Here is an 18,037-nt window from a genome sequence, read left to right on the forward strand (position 1 = left end):
TTTCATGTGAGAGGCTGTTCTCTTCAGCGTGGGCGTCAAAGCGTGAGTGAATTTGAGTGGACTCAGTCAATGCAACATTTAATAAAGACAAGCCTTTTTCTACATTATTCTTGTTTAAAAATAATTCACATTATGAAGGTGGCACGTTGGGACAATGGTTAGCACGTCCACTTCACAGTTCTGTGTGCCTACATTTTGTGTTGATGCACCTGAAGAAAACTGCTAGGTGCAACCAATGCAAAACTAAGTGTGGAGCTTTGGTAATATATATTGAAATATATATATATTTTTTTAATATCATCCAGGCCTAATATATATATATAATATATATAGATTTTGTTACTTTTAAGGGCTAAAAATGGCATTGCCAAAAGATACAAAAACACATGTTTTATACTCTGCAACACTCCCGGAAACAGCGGAAGAGGAAATACTGTAAAAAGTACAGTACTGTAACATGTCTGGAACTTTTGTTCAAAAACAAACTTTTTTTTTTTTTCTTACGGTATCGGATCGGACTCGGTATCGGCAGATTCTCAAAATCAGGTGACTTGAACTCCGGTGCAAAAATGTGTAATCGAGACATCCCTAATTATCATGGATTCAGGTTTAGTTTCTGATCATATTTTTATTTTGTCATCGTTTTCCTGCATCTTAAGTTTAAATTAAGCTTCATCTTTTGTTTAGTTTCCTGCTACTACAAATGCATTCTTGGGATCCATAAAACACATGAATCTTTAGTGGGGGAAGTTTTGACTGGACAATCCTTTTTTTTAATGAAAAATAGCCAAAAAACAGTTGGAGCCCGCATTTGAATTGCCTACCATTCGGTTACTGGAGGACTCTACCAACTGAACTACCCTAAAGCGCATGAACTGACATCTTTGGAGTTTAGATCAAGCCTGGGTTTTCTGGATTTACACACTTTTTTAAGTTAGCAGAAGGCCCGGTAATTCTTGTTTCTGTGTCTAAGGGGCCATTGACATGGTGATGCTGCAGCACCAAGATGAAACAATTGTGTTGCGGAATGGTCTCGCCTTTACACGGTGACACGAAAAGGCAAAGACACAAACTTTTGATTCTGGCCTCCAAAGTAGACATGTGCCGATTACCAGTTTCAAGGTATACTGTGGTATGAAAACACCAGAGTTTCAAACCGCAAACATTTTCCGTCATACCGTCCGTACAGTATTAGGGACAAGGGAATAGCTATTTTTTATGTCCCAAAAATGCAGGGGGAAATTCTTCGTTTGCAGCTGCAAGGCTCAACCCTCCCCCACCAGTTGTTGGTCAGTGTCAGTGAGTCAGCTGTGCTACACAATGACTGAAGGAGGTGAAATTCCTGAACTCTATCTCCCCATCGAATAAAACGAAATCGCTGGTATGATAATATTTTGACGTCAGAAAAGTTACAGACGACTGTGGCTGAGAGAAGGAGGGCCAAAAGACATATATGTTTGTGGAGGATGGCTGCCGAGGAGGCAATACCTCCAATATGATTTCGCATTCATACAAAATTAAAGGTTAGTAAACACTGTCATGAACATTTCCCACCAGCTACGTGAGTTAACTCTAGCGTGTTTAGTGTGTTTAGCGGTGGTAAAACGCTGTGTTTTGTTTCTCTCTAGCAACATCCTATTAAGAAAGAGAGTGTGTGTATAATGTAAACATGATACGTGTCATACACACATGCATTTTATGGAGAACGTTTGAAATTTTTTTGTTCTGATGGTAATAGTTTTGAGCTATGGGGTTACGTTCACCTAAAGGACAGCATTTATTTTGATTTTATTTAGAATATTTCAGTTACTTTTTTGGTATTTTTTAAATTTACTTTAACTTAACATTATACTTATGTTCCAATTTGCTAATATGTTTTGAAAAATAAAAAATCCTCTTCGATTGAATTTTTTATTTTTATTTTTTTAACCCAGATATGTCAAAGTAACACATTTTAGAGTTGTAATTACAATACCGTGATACAGTGAAACCGTGATACTTTGGCTTAAGGTAATCATACCGTCAGAATCTCTCATACCGGCACATGCCTACTCCAAAGTGGAACAATTCGATTGCGGGGATAGCTCCGCAAATATATTATTGGAACACTCTCGCTCTGATTACGTCAGTACTGGCACACGTCACTTAGGGCATGCGCAGTCGCTGCTACTAAACCAGTGGTCTCCAAACTATTCCACATACGGCCGCAGTGGGTGCAGGATTTCACTCCAACAAAACAAGACCACACCTTTTCACCAATCTGGTGTTTTATAGGTGTAATCAGTTGATTGCAGTCAGGTGCCGCTTGTTTTAGTGGAAACCACATTGGTAAAAAGGTCTGTGCTTGATCAGTATGAACAAAAACCAGGACCCACAGCGGCCCTCGAGGACCGGTTTGGAGACCCCTGTACATCAAAACAGTGAACATGGTGAAACGTCAGCTTGAATTTACTGTTTTTATGTAGTATTTTTAATTTGAATAATATTTTATGTTCGCGTTTTTTGTGCCTTTCGAAGCAAAAGAAAAAGGAAAAACGCGTGGATGCCATTGCTTCGAGTGGGTGGGTATGTCGTCTTCCGAGCTGAGGAGGTTGTTGTCAAGGAAGTGCATCATTGACTGTTTCCTTGTAAAACTGCACTGCCCCCTAGGGCCTGGTATGAATACTATATCGTTTTTACGCGGAATTGCGACTTTGTTCAAATGGAGACGTAATCGTGTAAATGCAAACATGAAATGTGTCGTATTCTCGAAACGTCACCATGTAAACGGCCCCTTATTCTATATCTTATAAACACGCTAGACTAAGGGGCAGTTTACATGGCGACTCTGCGACACGAAGACGCAATGTCTGTGTTGCGGAGTTGCCTCGCGTGCATATGGTGTCGGTGAAGACAGAAGGCGAAGACTAGGGGTGTAACAGTACACAAAAATCTCGGTTCGGTACGTACGTCGGTTTTGAGGTCACGGTTCGGTTCATTTTCGGTACAGTAAGAAAACAAAATGCAAAATATAAATGTGCTAGTTGTTTATTACACACCTTTGTGCTTTCAACAATAGGAACATTGGCCTATACAAAGCTAGAATTCTGCTCAAAAAGTAGCGGGTATTTAAAGATAATCCAACAACAACTTGCCTTTCAGACCCCGCGTATTAGTCAGCTTTCTTTCTGAAAGAAAGAAGAAAAAGGAAGTCCTGTGCTAAAGAGAAAAGCAATCCCAATGACAAAGATTTTAACATGTATTTTACAAATGAAATGCCTCAATTATTCTTTTTTTTTTCTTATAAATGGTTTTCAAAAGCTTTATTGGTGGATTTTCTCAAGTTAAAGCGCCACACAGAAATTAATAAGTTTAATTGCGTAAGCAAGATCTGTATTCTTATGATTTAATTACAGGTGTTTTAGCTCATTTCAATTTATTTTATTTAAAGGGGCTATTATTTATTTTATTATGTGTTTATATTTTACAAATGTGATGTAGTATTTATTTATATTGTATAATGTATATTGTATAACTTTAGTTCCTATGTGAATATTAGTCCCTACTTGTTTTGTTGTGGTAGGAGGGTTTTGTATTGAACACGGGGCCGTGTTGGCTATTATAATAGCAGAGAAGACAGCAGTAAATTAACAAAGACAAGTCAACTATGCCCCGATCTACCACTCAAGAGATCTCATCGACTCAAAAAGTGGGTTACGATTGCATATTAGTTCAAAACTCGACCGGATCCACCGTATTTATACACGAGTGACTTCCGGTCTGCCCGATTCTAGCTACCGGTAGTAGTATTGACGCAGGAGGGTCGAGTTTTGCGTCATATAATAAACTCTGCCGTTCTTTTCGCGTGCGTCGTGTTGAGCCACTTCTGGGAAGCGTCTGACATGCGGCCGCACTGTGACTGGTGTGCATTGGCTGATTGACTTTAACACCCGCGTTTCACTGCATTCTCGCGGCGGCCACGTTGTCGCGCTGTTGACGTTTCTGGGTTATACTGTCATACCGTGTTGGTCCTCATTATAGTAAAGAAGACGGAGTAAATATAATCTACTCAAAGAAACTGTAACCCGATCGACTCACAGCCTCGAAAAGTAAGGGTTACATTACGTGAGAAACTTGTTCGGTACGCCTCCGTTCCGAACCTAGCACCACGTGCCGAAACATGTACTGTTACACCCTTAGCGAAGATGAAAAATTTTGAATCCTGCCTCCAAAGTGGAAGAATTCGATTGCGGGGGATTGAGAGGGGCCATCTCCGTATACATATCAAAGGCTCCCGCGGCGCGACACCGCGCCGATAACGTCAGCACTCGTACAAGTCACATTGGGCATGTGCAGCGATGCTATTAAACATTAAAAACAGCAAATATGGAGGAATGTCGGCTTTATTTTCCTGTTTTAATAATATTTTTAAATTATGTTGAATGTTTCCATTTTTGCGCCTTTTTGAACAAAAGAAAAATGCCATCGCTTCGAGTGGGCGGGCATATTTTTTTCCGGGCTTGAGGAACTTTGGTGGGGTCAAAGTGCATCATTCGCTGCCACCTTGTAAATCTGCACTGCCTCTTAGGGCCTGGCATGAATACTACATCGTTTTCATGCGGAATTGGGACATTGTTCGAATAGAGAGGGGCCCAAATAAATGCAAACATGAAATTTTTCGTTTTCATGGAGAGTCACCATGTAAACGGCCCATAACTTAAAGCATCTCAGGCTCAGCACCGCCCCATTGTTTGCTGTGCCATAATTGGCTCCGGGAATAGAGCAGCTTCTTTTCTCTTCCACCTTTGTACTCTTGCTTAGCTCAAGGGATTGGTATTGGTGATAGAGGCTAGGATTACTTCCCTACCATGCCTGCACTCTTTTTACGTAGGTTGTACTTTACCCAAGTATCAGGGGCAGGCAATTTATGCCTACCATAGCCTCCTGCCATTTCCTTTTTTTAGGGAGTGGATTAGCATTTTAGCACACAGAAAAGTATGGAAATGTAGCATGTCTGTGTGCTACATAGGTTGTGTGTGGTCGAGTGATGCTAAACATCATTTTACACAAACCATGTTAATAATACTTTCCCATGGGAATATTTATGTCGACCCAAGTCCCTTAAACTAAATTAAACACCTCTTTAAATCTACCACATCCACCGTTCATACTAATCTTCATCTCTTATTTTTATCCAGCTCCATACTCCAAGCCTGTAGTGACCATCCAGAGTGAATCCAACCTTCGACCAGGAGAAGAAGTGGCTCTCACTTGCGTGGCTTACGGAGGCTACCCAGAAGCGGATGTCATGTGGCAGGATGGGGCTGGCCGGAACCTGACGGACAATGTCACCACTTCGGTGGTGGCCAACGAGGAGGGTCTCTTCTCCCTGACCAGCGTGCTGACTGTTGTGCTGGAGCCCAACAGCACCTACAGCTGCCAACTCATTAATCCGTTGCTGGGGGAGGAGGGTAACGCTTCTGTCACCATTACAGGTGGGTGTTCTTTCTTTCCTTTTAGAAATTGTTTTTCCATTTCAACACAGGACTCACACCAACATTGCCATAACAAAAGACCAATTGCCTTTTTCTCTGCATGTTCATGGTACACTAGGACTGGACGATATAGCCTTTAGCACGTATCACGGTAAATTGAGCAGATTTACCTCGATAACAATAAATGACGATAAATTTGCCCAATCGGACCGTTATATAATTTGAAAATCTGAATCAATGCATGAAATACAGTTTAACCGTTTCTCGTTGATTTATTTACCAGCTTTCAATTTGGTATATTTTAACAATTGTACATGCAGTCTAAACATTAAGTATATAAAAATGTATTGTAAACAATAAGAATTCAAGTATGGACATTTATAACAGCTTGTATGGCTTGAACAATGCACATTGTCAAAATCAATATGCCTGTGCAAACATGTCATTGTAACACAAATGACTTACAGCTTGAACAGGACACTTCAAAAAGACAACTTATTGTTAATGGCTGCTGTGAAAAAGTGTTTACTTCAAGGTTTCAGGTTGTTGTTTTTTTTTTTGCCCAGAGCATTTTTTTTTTTTAATTCATGCAAGCACACACAACCCCCCCTCCCCCCACAGACACTTGCAAATGAAACATTTAAGAATTTATGATGGCAGTCATGCCACAGAATTAAGCACATACAGAAAAATAGCTGGGGCCATTAAACGGTCATATTATAATTTTCACTGTTGGATTGTACTTTATGCTTTACCATCACAAAAGCTATCAGAGAAATCACACACAGAGATACAAAATAACGCGACATACTAATTCCTAGATGCAGTCCGTGCCCAATCCACTCATTGAGTTCAGCTGTTTCGACAAGGTTAGAGCCGCTATCTGACTCCATCACGTTCATTTGTTGTGTTAACCTCTAGCGTTAGCCTGTGGCCTGGCTACCAGTAGAAAGCACTGAAAGCACCCTCTCCGGAAATCGTAAGAACAAGGAAGGACAGCGGGTAAAAGTCAGTCTGGATGCCGCTTAGAGTCTACTTAATGTCGGGTGAAAGTTTGGCAAACCTCCCTTAAGCAACTCTCCATCACATTTGCTTGTAGCGTTAGCTGCTCGCGTTAGCTTACGGGGCTTCTGTTTGTTTGCCTTCCGTATAATCACGTGACTCCATACGTTTCTTAAAGGGGAATGAACATTGCCGAACAACACAGATTGAAAGCGGGATAAAAAGACTATATTTCCTTGTTTTATTAAATTACTGAATTTACCGACATGGTCAAAATTATGTCGATCATCGTGCAGAATTTCGGTAACGGTAAATTTTCGGTTTACCGCCCTGCTCTATGGTACAGTGTTACAAAACATACAATCTGTACTATTGCATTTTTTCTTTTTTAAATCGTAGTATCGGTAATATTACAACATTTCTAGAGCACAAAAAAAGAAGAAAATCACAAATTGATGCCCATAATATTGAACGTTAAACAAAATAATTCAAATATTCCCTCATTCAGTGGGAAAAAAACATTTGTCTTTGGGAATCAAAGCATTCCATGCGAAAGACATACATTTACATATTGCATTTTTTGTTTTTTTCATGGCGATTCTTACAGAGTGTTTGAAGCAGCTGTGCTGTTCATTTCAACCAGAAGTTGATTAATTATACTGCTTAGTTTCTTTCCACGAATGCAATATTAATCAGAGGACCATGGTTTCACATAATGTATTCAACAACCCTCACCCCCTAAAAAGGTGGTTCCATATAAGGATGACCCCCCCCCCCCCCCCCCCCAGTAAAATCATTTTATGGTTATTTTCTTCTAAATCTCGATGCCAGTTTAGTTATGTGATAGGAAAATCTATTCATCGCAAAATAAATACAGTCTTTCATTTTAGATGAGGTAATCTTGGCTTGGCAAAAATGGAAGTTTATCCTGCTTAGAGAGGCTGTAGCCCCCACGTCGGGGTTGCCATGGTGATGCAGGCAAGTGGCAGAAGTTTGTACTTGCTGTCAAGTTTGTGGAACAGCTTCCCCAAGGGCAAGCAAGAGATCATGAGAGAAGGAAAATGATTTTATTGCAATTTTCTAATCCTCTTGAACTTGTAATTTGACAGATTTTATGATTTGTGCGGTATACTATAAGTGGCGAATGTGCTGGCCCCAGCTACCTGCCATTGCTCTTCTTTGTTAAGCGCAAAGGGAGGATTGGGTAAGGTGGACCAAAACCGGGTCTCTAATAGAAGCACAACTGTGTGAAATAGCTCATAAATTATAGCAGAGGTGTACCGGACCTTCTCTCTGGGCTTGAGCTGGTTCTGAAACTCAGGGGCAGACAAGTCGAAGGTCCCGGCAGGGGGTCACTGTGTAATGCTCCACTGGACTGGTAAATGACTGCGCTTTCTAGAAACAGGATGGCCGAGTGGCAAGAGCAGGCTAAAAGGGGGTGACCTTCAGCACACTTTGGATGGCCTCTTTCAAACAGTACAGGTAGAGTCATGATGTGTTGTACTTTGGGCATGGTGGTGTGTGTAATATAGTAGTAAAACCATGAGAAGCTCCCATTGCCCTTTTTCCCTTACTCAATTGATGCCCTTCTCCACACTGTTTGAGGCTTACTTTTATCACCATTTATTTTGAGACCCCTCCACAATTGACTTAAATGGGCATTCATTTTCTTTTGTGGTAATTCTACAGGATTACCCGAGAACTTTGGTCATGGCACCCATTTTACAATTGCTTTATAGCCCAAGTCCCGTTTTCTTTTCAGTCCTTTTGTAATATCTTTCAACTGCCAAATATTTGAGAAGAATCAAACATGCAGCAACCAGGGACCCATTATTCTCCAGTGTTGGCATATTCCACAACTGCAAGCTACCTTGAGCATCAAGAAGTATGTGGTGTTCATTTTTCAGAGACACGGCCAAGGTAAGAAAGGTTCAATCCTGACCACCTCCGAACAAGACACATAAGTTGAAAGATTTTTTTAAAGGTTTTGGAGACTGATGAGCTGCACAAAAACAAAATAATTTCCAAAAATACAACGTGCCTAATAATTGTACACACAGTGCAAAATTAGCATTTGGCCGATTTGCTCGATCAGCCATGAAAAGATAATTTTCTATACATTAGAGTCCCATGATCACCTATTTTTGCCTCCGAGTTCGAGTCAACTGATTTTGAGGATATTCCGATCCTGTAACAAGGCAACATTGTTATGTTTGTCAGCAAAGTTGATGAAAATATTTAGTTGACGAACATTTTTTTCATGATGATGACGACACTGTAACGAGCTCAAAATGTGTCTTAGGAGACTAAAACATAACGCGACGAATGCCTGCTTTCGTCTGACGAGAGGACAGTAAAACAAAAATGTGCCATGGCTTCCATCAAATGGTCACATTTTCGTATTGTTAATGTAGTGGATCTGCATTGAAGCAGTGTTTGGTTGTGTCACTCATGTGACATGCTGCACCCACCCCAACTCATTGGCGTCCTCTCCAGGCTTTCTTGTCTTGAAAAACATAGTAAGATTTGTTGTCTTGTCTTGGCAAGAAAGAATATGCAATGCTGCTTCAGCCTTTAAAGGTCAGTGCTGAGTGCTCATTACACACTCTACGTAACTCAGATCTTTAGCATAGCATTTACGTTGTTGTTAGCATTAGCATTTAGTATGACAGACGAAATCTTAAGTTCTCAGGAAATTATTTTACATAAAGTTCGTTGTAGGGATGGGAACTTCGACTAATTTCCCAGCCGACTTGTCTCAGATTTTATTTACAACTAGTCGACTAGTCTATAGCAAGAAAACTCGCAATTTAATACACGTATTAAGTTGAAGGTTTAAAATGCAAATGTTTTGTGTATTTATGAGCTATTTTAGCCCCAACATTCAGAACAAGTTGTTTATTTAAATTATTTTGATATAACAAAAACTGACTAAAGGTAAAATATTTAAAGAGAAATACAGTGGTACCTCAGCATACGATCGCTTCGACACACTATCTTTTCGACATCCGACGTAAAATTTTACTCGCCATTTGTTTCTAAGTCCGACGACATGCTCGAAATACGACGATTTATGACAGTGCCGCAGTTTCTTTGTTTTTCCGTCGGACGCACGGATTTTCTTGTGAGAGAAATCAACATGGGTTCCGAGAGTGTTAGTGCAGGTGGTGAAAAAAGGAAAAGGATGACGCTTATCTTTGAATTGAAGATGAAAATGATAGAAAAATATGAGCGCGGTGTGCACATCAGTGAACTGGCTTGACAATACGGCCGTAGAATGTCTACTCTCGATGGTCCTCCTCCGTCCGCCAGTGTTTATAAGTTAAGGTGACAATTATTATTGTGGTAACATCGCCAAAGAAATCGCCAGCTTCGTCCGGTTTCTAATCATTTATTCCGTCAACTTGTGCAACACAATACGCCTACTGTCTGCCGCAGCTGAACAAAGTAAACAAAGTGAAAATAAAAAGTCCTAACTCATTCTGTCAACTCAGCCACGCGATGTATTCAGGTACACCACGCAAACACATTCGCCACATTAAACCCCAATTCGTTACAATATTACAGGTATTATTATTATTACTATTATTATATTATTTTTTCCTATTGTCAATCATGATTTATTTGTTTTGCGCTGTGTAATTGCTATTTGCCATAGTACCAGCAGTATTTATTATGTAGGTTTTCGGGCTGTGGAACGAATGAATGGAATTATAATGTATTATAATGGGAAAATCCTGCTCGACATTTTCGACTTACAAACAAGGTCCTGGAATGAATTAACGTCGTATATAAAGGTACCACTGTACATTCCTGATACGTTCGCCAAAACTTCCCTTAAACTTTGTGTCCCTGCCCCCTCCTACATGTAGATATGTGTGAGGGGAGGCGGCATTTCTTTCAGACATGCCCCGTGTTGGTGACTCTGCACTCTGTGTGCTTGGAGAGCGAGGGACAGGATTTTATAACCCGTAAATTACGTCTTTTTCTTGTGACAATGTGTTTGCACATCTTATTTAGTTCCTTTAAGCCGTTAAAAAACCCTTTTCAAAATATTTTCCACCCAATTCCGATCATCTATAAATGACATGCTCGAGCCTGATTTTCGATCATATAATCGGAGACATCCCTAATGTATACTAGTACAGCTTAATGGGAATGTTCTGCACTCCCAGTCATTGCCAGTGTTGTGTTGTTGCCATGATTTATGCTTCTGCGTTGCGTTGACGGCGGGCCTACACCGTTAACGTAGAACCGATTTACGCGTCACGTCAATGCACGTGACGTAGACGTCGAAGGACTATGATTGGTGCACTCAGAACCTTGTTTCCGGTTCAGCACAACAACACCGCCGTTTTCATACATTCGCAAATGTCGCCTGTGCTTCAACATTTGTATTAATAGCATTTGTTGTTCAATATTGATTAGCTGCAGCTGCAAATACACACGTTCCATCCCCGTTGCCATTGCTGTCAATGACCGGAGAAAAACTAGGAATTCGGCAAGAATCCCCCAAAACCCAACAAAGACAAAGCCACACCCCTTTAATGGCATGGCAGTGAACACATTCCCTTGACTCAGAACTTCGAATGCTCAATGAAGGTGTAGCATCTACTCTGTCACTCCGCCGTCAACGGAACACAGAAGCATAAATCAGGCTTAAAGTTGTTGTCAACAAAAGTTAAAGAAATATCATAACACCACATGAATTTCTGCGTCTGGTGTTTTATGTAGACACTTAACCTTTTGTTATTTTTAAGCCAGCTGTATCTATCCTAATAATTGCTATTTGATGTTACAAAATTAATGCTATGAAACATGTTTAATTGTAAATATTAATATTGCTTGGAGAATGTTGGAAGATAAGGAGGGATGATACTTTTTGAAAGTGGGGGTGTGTTTATATAAAAAAATCGATAGCTTTGTCCTTTTTTTTAAAGTTAATTTTATTTATTTATTTATTTTTTACATTTTCTTTTTTTTAAAAAGTACCAGCACACAAAGGCCAAACTTTAACACAATTTTCAATTTCCTGCAGTTCATCGGAGGTCTGCAAATTAAGTCCAGACTAGATCAGTGTAAGAGCTGCTTCATGGGTTTTGATTTGAAGCAAAATGGTCTGTCATTTCCTCATACCATTCCCCGGAACTAGAGAATCATTTGTAATGAGTTTTGAAGAAGCTTAGCTGGCCAAGAGCAGAACTAATAATAAAAAAGAAGACTTTCCAAGCTTAGTCACAGTAAAACATATAAGATTTAGTATCGGACAGGAAAACGAGCAAACCCAGAAATACACAACAGAAGACCTTTAACTCAAATAGTGGTAATTTGTAGCAAATGAGTGCAGTTAAAAACAAAAAATATTTCTTAGTGAACATGCCAGCACAGCTTGACGACGCTTGCTTGTAAACACATAGAAGATATACAGTATTTTGCACGGGTGCTCGTTTTAAAAGAAAATGTACTTGTTTACAATTGCTGCTGTGTGCTGTGTGGAACTGTCATTTTGACCCAGTAGAACTCTTCTGTCAGAGTAGCCAAGCAGAGTGGGGCGAACTTGAGTTGACGCAATGCTTGTTGTGTGTGCACGCACCGAGCACACTGCTTTCCGCTCAGTTGTTGCGACTTTTGATGTCCCATCAAGCGTTGCCACAGCGAGTGGATCGCATAATTTTTTGTAACCATGTGGGTGTGAAATAAATCTCTAAAATGAAAATGTTACATTGGTTATTGTTGCATCTTTAACATCTTTAGCATTCCGAGTCCACAGACTGTGAAAATGTCAGCTTTGCATTTATTTATTTTGACAGGTTGTGACAAAATCAAGATCTACCACATGTCGAACACCCTCAATTTAATTTGTATTGAGTTGGAATTCAAGACTTGACCTAACATACACTTTGTCAATGAAACATTAAGTTGGCTGAGTCATTTTTGTTTTTAGAATCAGGATTGACTTTTTTGGTCGGATTTAGTGTAATCAAGGGATGTTTGACAGCTATGTAGGTGTTTGGGTTAGATTTTTGGGTGTATCAGAAATTCGATACTGATATATTCATTCGATATCATTTCAATGATGTTGTCCATTGTATATTGTCATAAAGCTTGCAGGTTTTCGGGTATAAAGGAATGCGAATTGTGTTTGTATTTTAGTGTTCACTATGTGTCATTTATTAGGTCTGTGTGTTTGGCCTGTCTCGATAACAATTTTTAGTGGGCGATAAATTCTGTCATAAATTATTGCGATATGCGATATTGCCTTCCCAACCCAATTATTATTTTTTTTAACCAATTTATAATCCGTCAGTGAGAAAACCGTATATATTAATATTAGGGCTGTCAAATATATCGTGTTAACGGGCAGTAATTGATTTTTTAAATTATTCACGTTAAAATATTTAACACATGCGCGGAACGACCCACTCATGCATTGCCGCAAACAGACTAAAATGGCACCGTTTTATGTAGGTATATTGAGAGTTAACCGGCAGAGACAAGCGAATGGAGTGGACACAGGCATTCATTGGGGCCGCGCTATTTATTGGCAAAAGCTTTTGCATCTCTTCCACAACAATTATGTCTGTTGTGGCGAGCGACATGGGGTAGAATGACAGAAGATGATGGTTTTCTTAACACCCTGTATTGAACACAACGCAGAGAAAATATACCATTTGCAGCCACCACTGACAGTCAAGGTTGCCCAACTTCCCATCATGCATTTGGGCAGAACAGTTAAGTCGCTACAGTATCGTTTACTGAAAGCACAACAAAAATAATATTCCTATCTCTCAAAAAAAAAATAATGTTCACAAAAAGAAAAGCACTCAATGCAAAGAGAGCTGGCGTTCCCAATCAAAATAGCTGTGCAAAATAATACTCAGACTTTGGTAAAACTCTATTCAAACATTTTGTTTAGCTCAACAATTACATTAAATGACAATATTTAGTTATAATATACAAACACACATTTATCTTTTAAGAATTACAAGTCTTTCTATCCGTGGATCCCTTTCAAAGAAAGAATGTTAATAATGTTAATGCCATCTTGTGGATTTTCTTGTTATACTAAACAAATACAGTACTTATCTACAGTATGTTGAATGTATATATCCGTCTTGTCTTATTGTTCCATTGCAACTATAATTTACAGAAAAATATGGCATATTTTAGAGATGGTTTGAATCGCGATTAATTACGATTAATTAATTTTTAAGCTGTGATTAACTCGTTTAAAAATTTTAATCGTTTGACAGCCCTAATTAATATATCAAGTACGGTATGTCCATTTAAACGGAATAAATGTTTACTCTTAAATTCAAAAATTCTTTCTAAGAAATCACAATCAAAAAACAGTAAACCATGCCTGTTTTAAGTAAAAGACAACAAATATTAATACCACACAGAAACACTGAATAAATAAAATGAGGCATAAAGTTGTAGTAACACGAACAATTGCACTTGAACAACAACAGAGAAAAATAGAGTAATTAAGTAGGGTAAAACGGTCTCATTTCTTCAGCAATGTAGCGGACTACACTTTCCGTGAGGGGACGCCACTTTGCACGGTTTCATTTGTATTTCACACATCAAGCGAACACCTCTGTAATTGTCCATTGACGTGACGAGGAAGGCTCCGCTTGTTGTGATGCAATTTGCTTACCAAGCAGTGAAAGATGGTGATGGTGTTTCAAATGAGCATATACTAGTAGAATTGTTGTGTTGGCCCTCTTTGTTGTAACAACCTCCAAACGAATTTTGCAGGCTGGTTCATCCTTTTTGCTAATTTTGGCTGTCCAAGTAGCAGCTTAGTAGCAGCTAAGGGACCTGAGTAGAGCCTCACGATCCATGTGAGCAGTCTGCCTGTAATATGTTAATACTTGAATTGTTTGCCTTGACTTTGTGCCGCGGGCGATTAACTCATACACTCCGAAAATCTTTATCAGCTTTAGATGTATCAAGCATCTTAGAGAGGTTATCTTTCTAAACCCTCGTTCTACCTCTGGAGTATATGGTTGTTCTAGTATTTTATGGATTTTGCAGCGAAACTCCATTGTGGGGGAGGCCCGAAGGAATGGTGGGTATTAATGAATAGGAGAACACTGAAAAGAAGTATGTCCTCAAATGAGCTGATGTCTTCCTATCGAGGTTTTGTCTCTCACCCTCACCATCCCCCAGTAGAGTCTGACCGCTTTAGTCTCCAGATTGTGGAAATTTGGTCTTACCTCCTATAACCTGTGCTGCTGTGATTGCAGCAGCGTGATTTGTTGATTATTTGATTTCAAGACTGTCACTGAACTACCACCTCCCCCCGCAACAACTCCCTCACACATTAGCACATCCAATGAAGCTGGGCGTAATTTCCCCAGCATTACTACGCTGGTGCAGCAATAACAGGCCAAGTGCAGTGAAAGACTGAGAGCGGAGATGAGGCAGACAAGGTGAACAGTGGATGACAGAAAACACGATAGAGTCCAAAGAGTTTGTTGAGCTGGCCCTGACACTGACAGGAAATTGACTCGTCGATGGGCAAGGGAGATAACCAAAGGATTTGTGAGAAGACTTCCTGCCAGATCCAACTTTGTGGTTGGTTGATTTCATGGCCGGACAGCAACAGAAAATACTGCTATATGGGTTTGGTGTTTTAGGTACTGACTAGACTATTCTGGGTCCCAAACCTTTTCTCTGCTTGCATCGAATGAAAGAGTAAATACTTATTTTCTGACATTTCACGTACATTATGGTCCGTGGTGGAAAAACAACCTTATGGGGAATCACGGACAGAAAGACTTGGAGTTCTTGGTTGTAGTTCCGTGGTTGATAACGGAATGCACTCAGGCCGGTGACGTCACTGGGCAGCGCTGCCGTACTTCCGCAGTGTCATGGTTAGCTATGTAAACGTGACGTAAGTTCTGCCCTTCCGATTTGAACCCGAACAGAAAAATGATGAGCAGGACAGCACTGTTGATATTTCACAAAACGAGCAGCAAAAGCAATTATATAAAGGTCTCTAACAGGATTCGACCCGCATTTCCCATGTGAGAGACAGGTACGTAGACCACAGGACTATCCGTCCACGTGATTTAAGAGTCATGATTTTCCTTGTAAAGCAATTGCAACCTATATGCCTTGTCTGTGTGATAAAATCTTAAAGAAAGTGCGGCTGGCTTGACCACGGAATTAGAAAACGCAGCGCACTTCAGACAGCAAGCAGACATCAATAACATAGGGATTGTGTAAAAGGGTTTACTGAACACACAAGAAAACACGTGAAAAGGGAGACACAAAAAGAGTCTGTGACAGTAGGTCGGGATCAATAAAAAAAAAATTAAAAAAGGGAAAACCACGGTGAGAGGCAGACAAACAAACAAACAAAAAAACGATGCAATGATGCAACCGGCAATGAAAAAATATGCAAACTGCCAAATGGTAGCAATTCAATATCTTGGCAAGCCGCCTAGGATCGTTTTAAAGACACTGCTGATGAGCTGGAATTGAATGTAGGTATGACGTTGGGAACTCAACCGACTTCCCTCTCACAAAACAATCTGACCAGCAGCAGAATAAAATCATGCCAGTCCTCATACTACCGTAATTTCCCGAACATAAGGCGCACCCGTGTATAATGCGCACCCCAAATTTACTTGTAAAATCTAGGGAAAATTATTGTACCCGTTTATAACACGCACCCTAATTTTAGCACCAATAAATAGAAGAATACAAGAAAAAAAGAGCTCGTGTACAGATACAGAAATGTCATTTTACTGACTGGTGAAACACAGCACAAGCACAGCACATTGGTAGTTCAAAACATTACCATAAACTAACAATATTTACGGTAATAATATAATCTGACAACTTCTATAACTTACCAGAATCTAGTAGAAAACAAAACAGATGTGACTTTTCATTTAAAGGCTGCTGTATAACTTGCTCGTTTCATCATGATGAATAAATGTTTCTTCCATGGATTGATACGGTAAAATGAAAGTGAGAACGTAAGTCGGAAATCCGTGAGAGCTCATCGCTGTCAACACGACAGTAACAATAGGAACTATTGTTATTTTGGTTTGAATTTCCCGAGGGATAGATATAGTTGACGGACACAGGAAGTCTGTGTGCTTACGTTTGTTATGGTCCGAGTTGCGGAACTGCAATAAACGTTGACTCAAATAAGTTCAAGAAACTAAATTCTGTGCTTTATGAAGAGTGAAAAAACCAGAATTTAACACAGACGTTCATTCGGCCGATTAGAGTGAAGTATTACCGAAACAAAATAGTGACATCACGTACCGTAATGGTCGGCAACGGGTCGCCGCATACCTTTCTTCAACACAACGTAGCCGTGTCAATAGATAAAAATCGGTTTATTTATATTCTGTTTCTATCCATGTACCCGTTTATAATGCACACCATGATTTTACAAGTTGATTTTGGGGAAAAAAAGTGCATGTTATATTCGGGAAATTGCGGTAGCTTCGCTTGCTAGCCGCTATTCTCCCAGTACAGCCCGATCGCGTCATCAGCCCCAGCGTGCATTATGCGCGTAAAACATGGCGCCCTCCATAGGTCAAAACATGTACTAAATATTTTAGATGTTTAAATCAATGGCAATAATATACTGTATGTGTTTCTAATAACATATTCTAGTAAAAAAAACAATTGTGGCTTATTAGAGCCTTAAAGTGCATGTGACACGAAAAAGCATGTTTATTTCATAATACACGCGGTATTTTATGCTGCTGAATGATATGGACCGCTTGGATGTGTGTGGAAGCGCTCGCTATATTTATTTAGTTTTTTGAATTCCGCGCCATGAAAATGAGTGACTTCCGGCTTTGGTCTTACATTGAGGAGGATGGCACTGTGACGTGTACGGTAGAAGACGTCTTCTTCACTATACAGCGTACTGTTGTGTATGAGGACGAAGGATTCAGCTGATTTTGCGATTTAATATGTTTATTTTTCGCATCACGCCAGCCAAACGGCTGCAAAAAAATCATTCTGTATGAGGGAGAGGCTTATGCGCCTTTTTGGAGTTTCAAAAGGTTCCCATTCACTGTGGATATTGGCCAAAACAAGCCGACTACAGTGTGACCATTGGACTTAGGAGGAAGTGAGTAAACATCTTGTTTAGTATTATGTCAAATATTAATACAGCTATTACAAAGTAAACACTACAAACTTTCTTTAAATAAAGGACTACTTACGTTTGATCATTGATAGGCATGTAAAAAGCTCTCCTCATGCACATTAGCACGTTAGCTGCACAACAACTGCAGCCACCCTCCTCCGGGGAACGAACTGTAAATTGCTCTCCGCCGGGCGGTTTGCCGATCCGCCGAAGACAATCGACAACTCAGTCATCATGTCAAAGAATCCAGGCGAGTTATGTGTGATTTTCCACTTCGAAGACTTTGAAACATCACTCGGTTCGGGTTAGCATGTGGGCTAGCTGTCACGCCTTTTGGTTTGTTTACATTCTCCGAAGCCGGGGAAGGGAAATGACATATAGTATGTCCGATTTAGGTGTCATAAAATATCGTTCGGGAGGTGCGACAGTA

General features: G+C 39.9%; 1 protein-coding gene across 2 annotated transcripts in view; it reads left to right on the top strand.

Annotated features, from left to right (window-relative positions):
• The window catches only part of cd276 (CD276 molecule), a 218,394-nt gene that overhangs the window by 49,657 nt on the left and 150,700 nt on the right, over nucleotides 1–18,037 (top strand). For both annotated transcript variants that reach the window (XM_057819777.1, XM_057819855.1), the window contains exon 4: nucleotides 5,178–5,474. In XM_057819777.1, coding sequence (XP_057675760.1) covers nucleotides 5,178–5,474 — 297 coding nt within the window. The remainder of the gene's footprint in view (nucleotides 1–5,177; nucleotides 5,475–18,037) is intronic.

Source organism: Corythoichthys intestinalis, chromosome 1 (assembly GCF_030265065.1).
Source record: "Corythoichthys intestinalis isolate RoL2023-P3 chromosome 1, ASM3026506v1, whole genome shotgun sequence".
NCBI classification, from domain to species: domain Eukaryota; kingdom Metazoa; phylum Chordata; class Actinopteri; order Syngnathiformes; family Syngnathidae; genus Corythoichthys; species Corythoichthys intestinalis.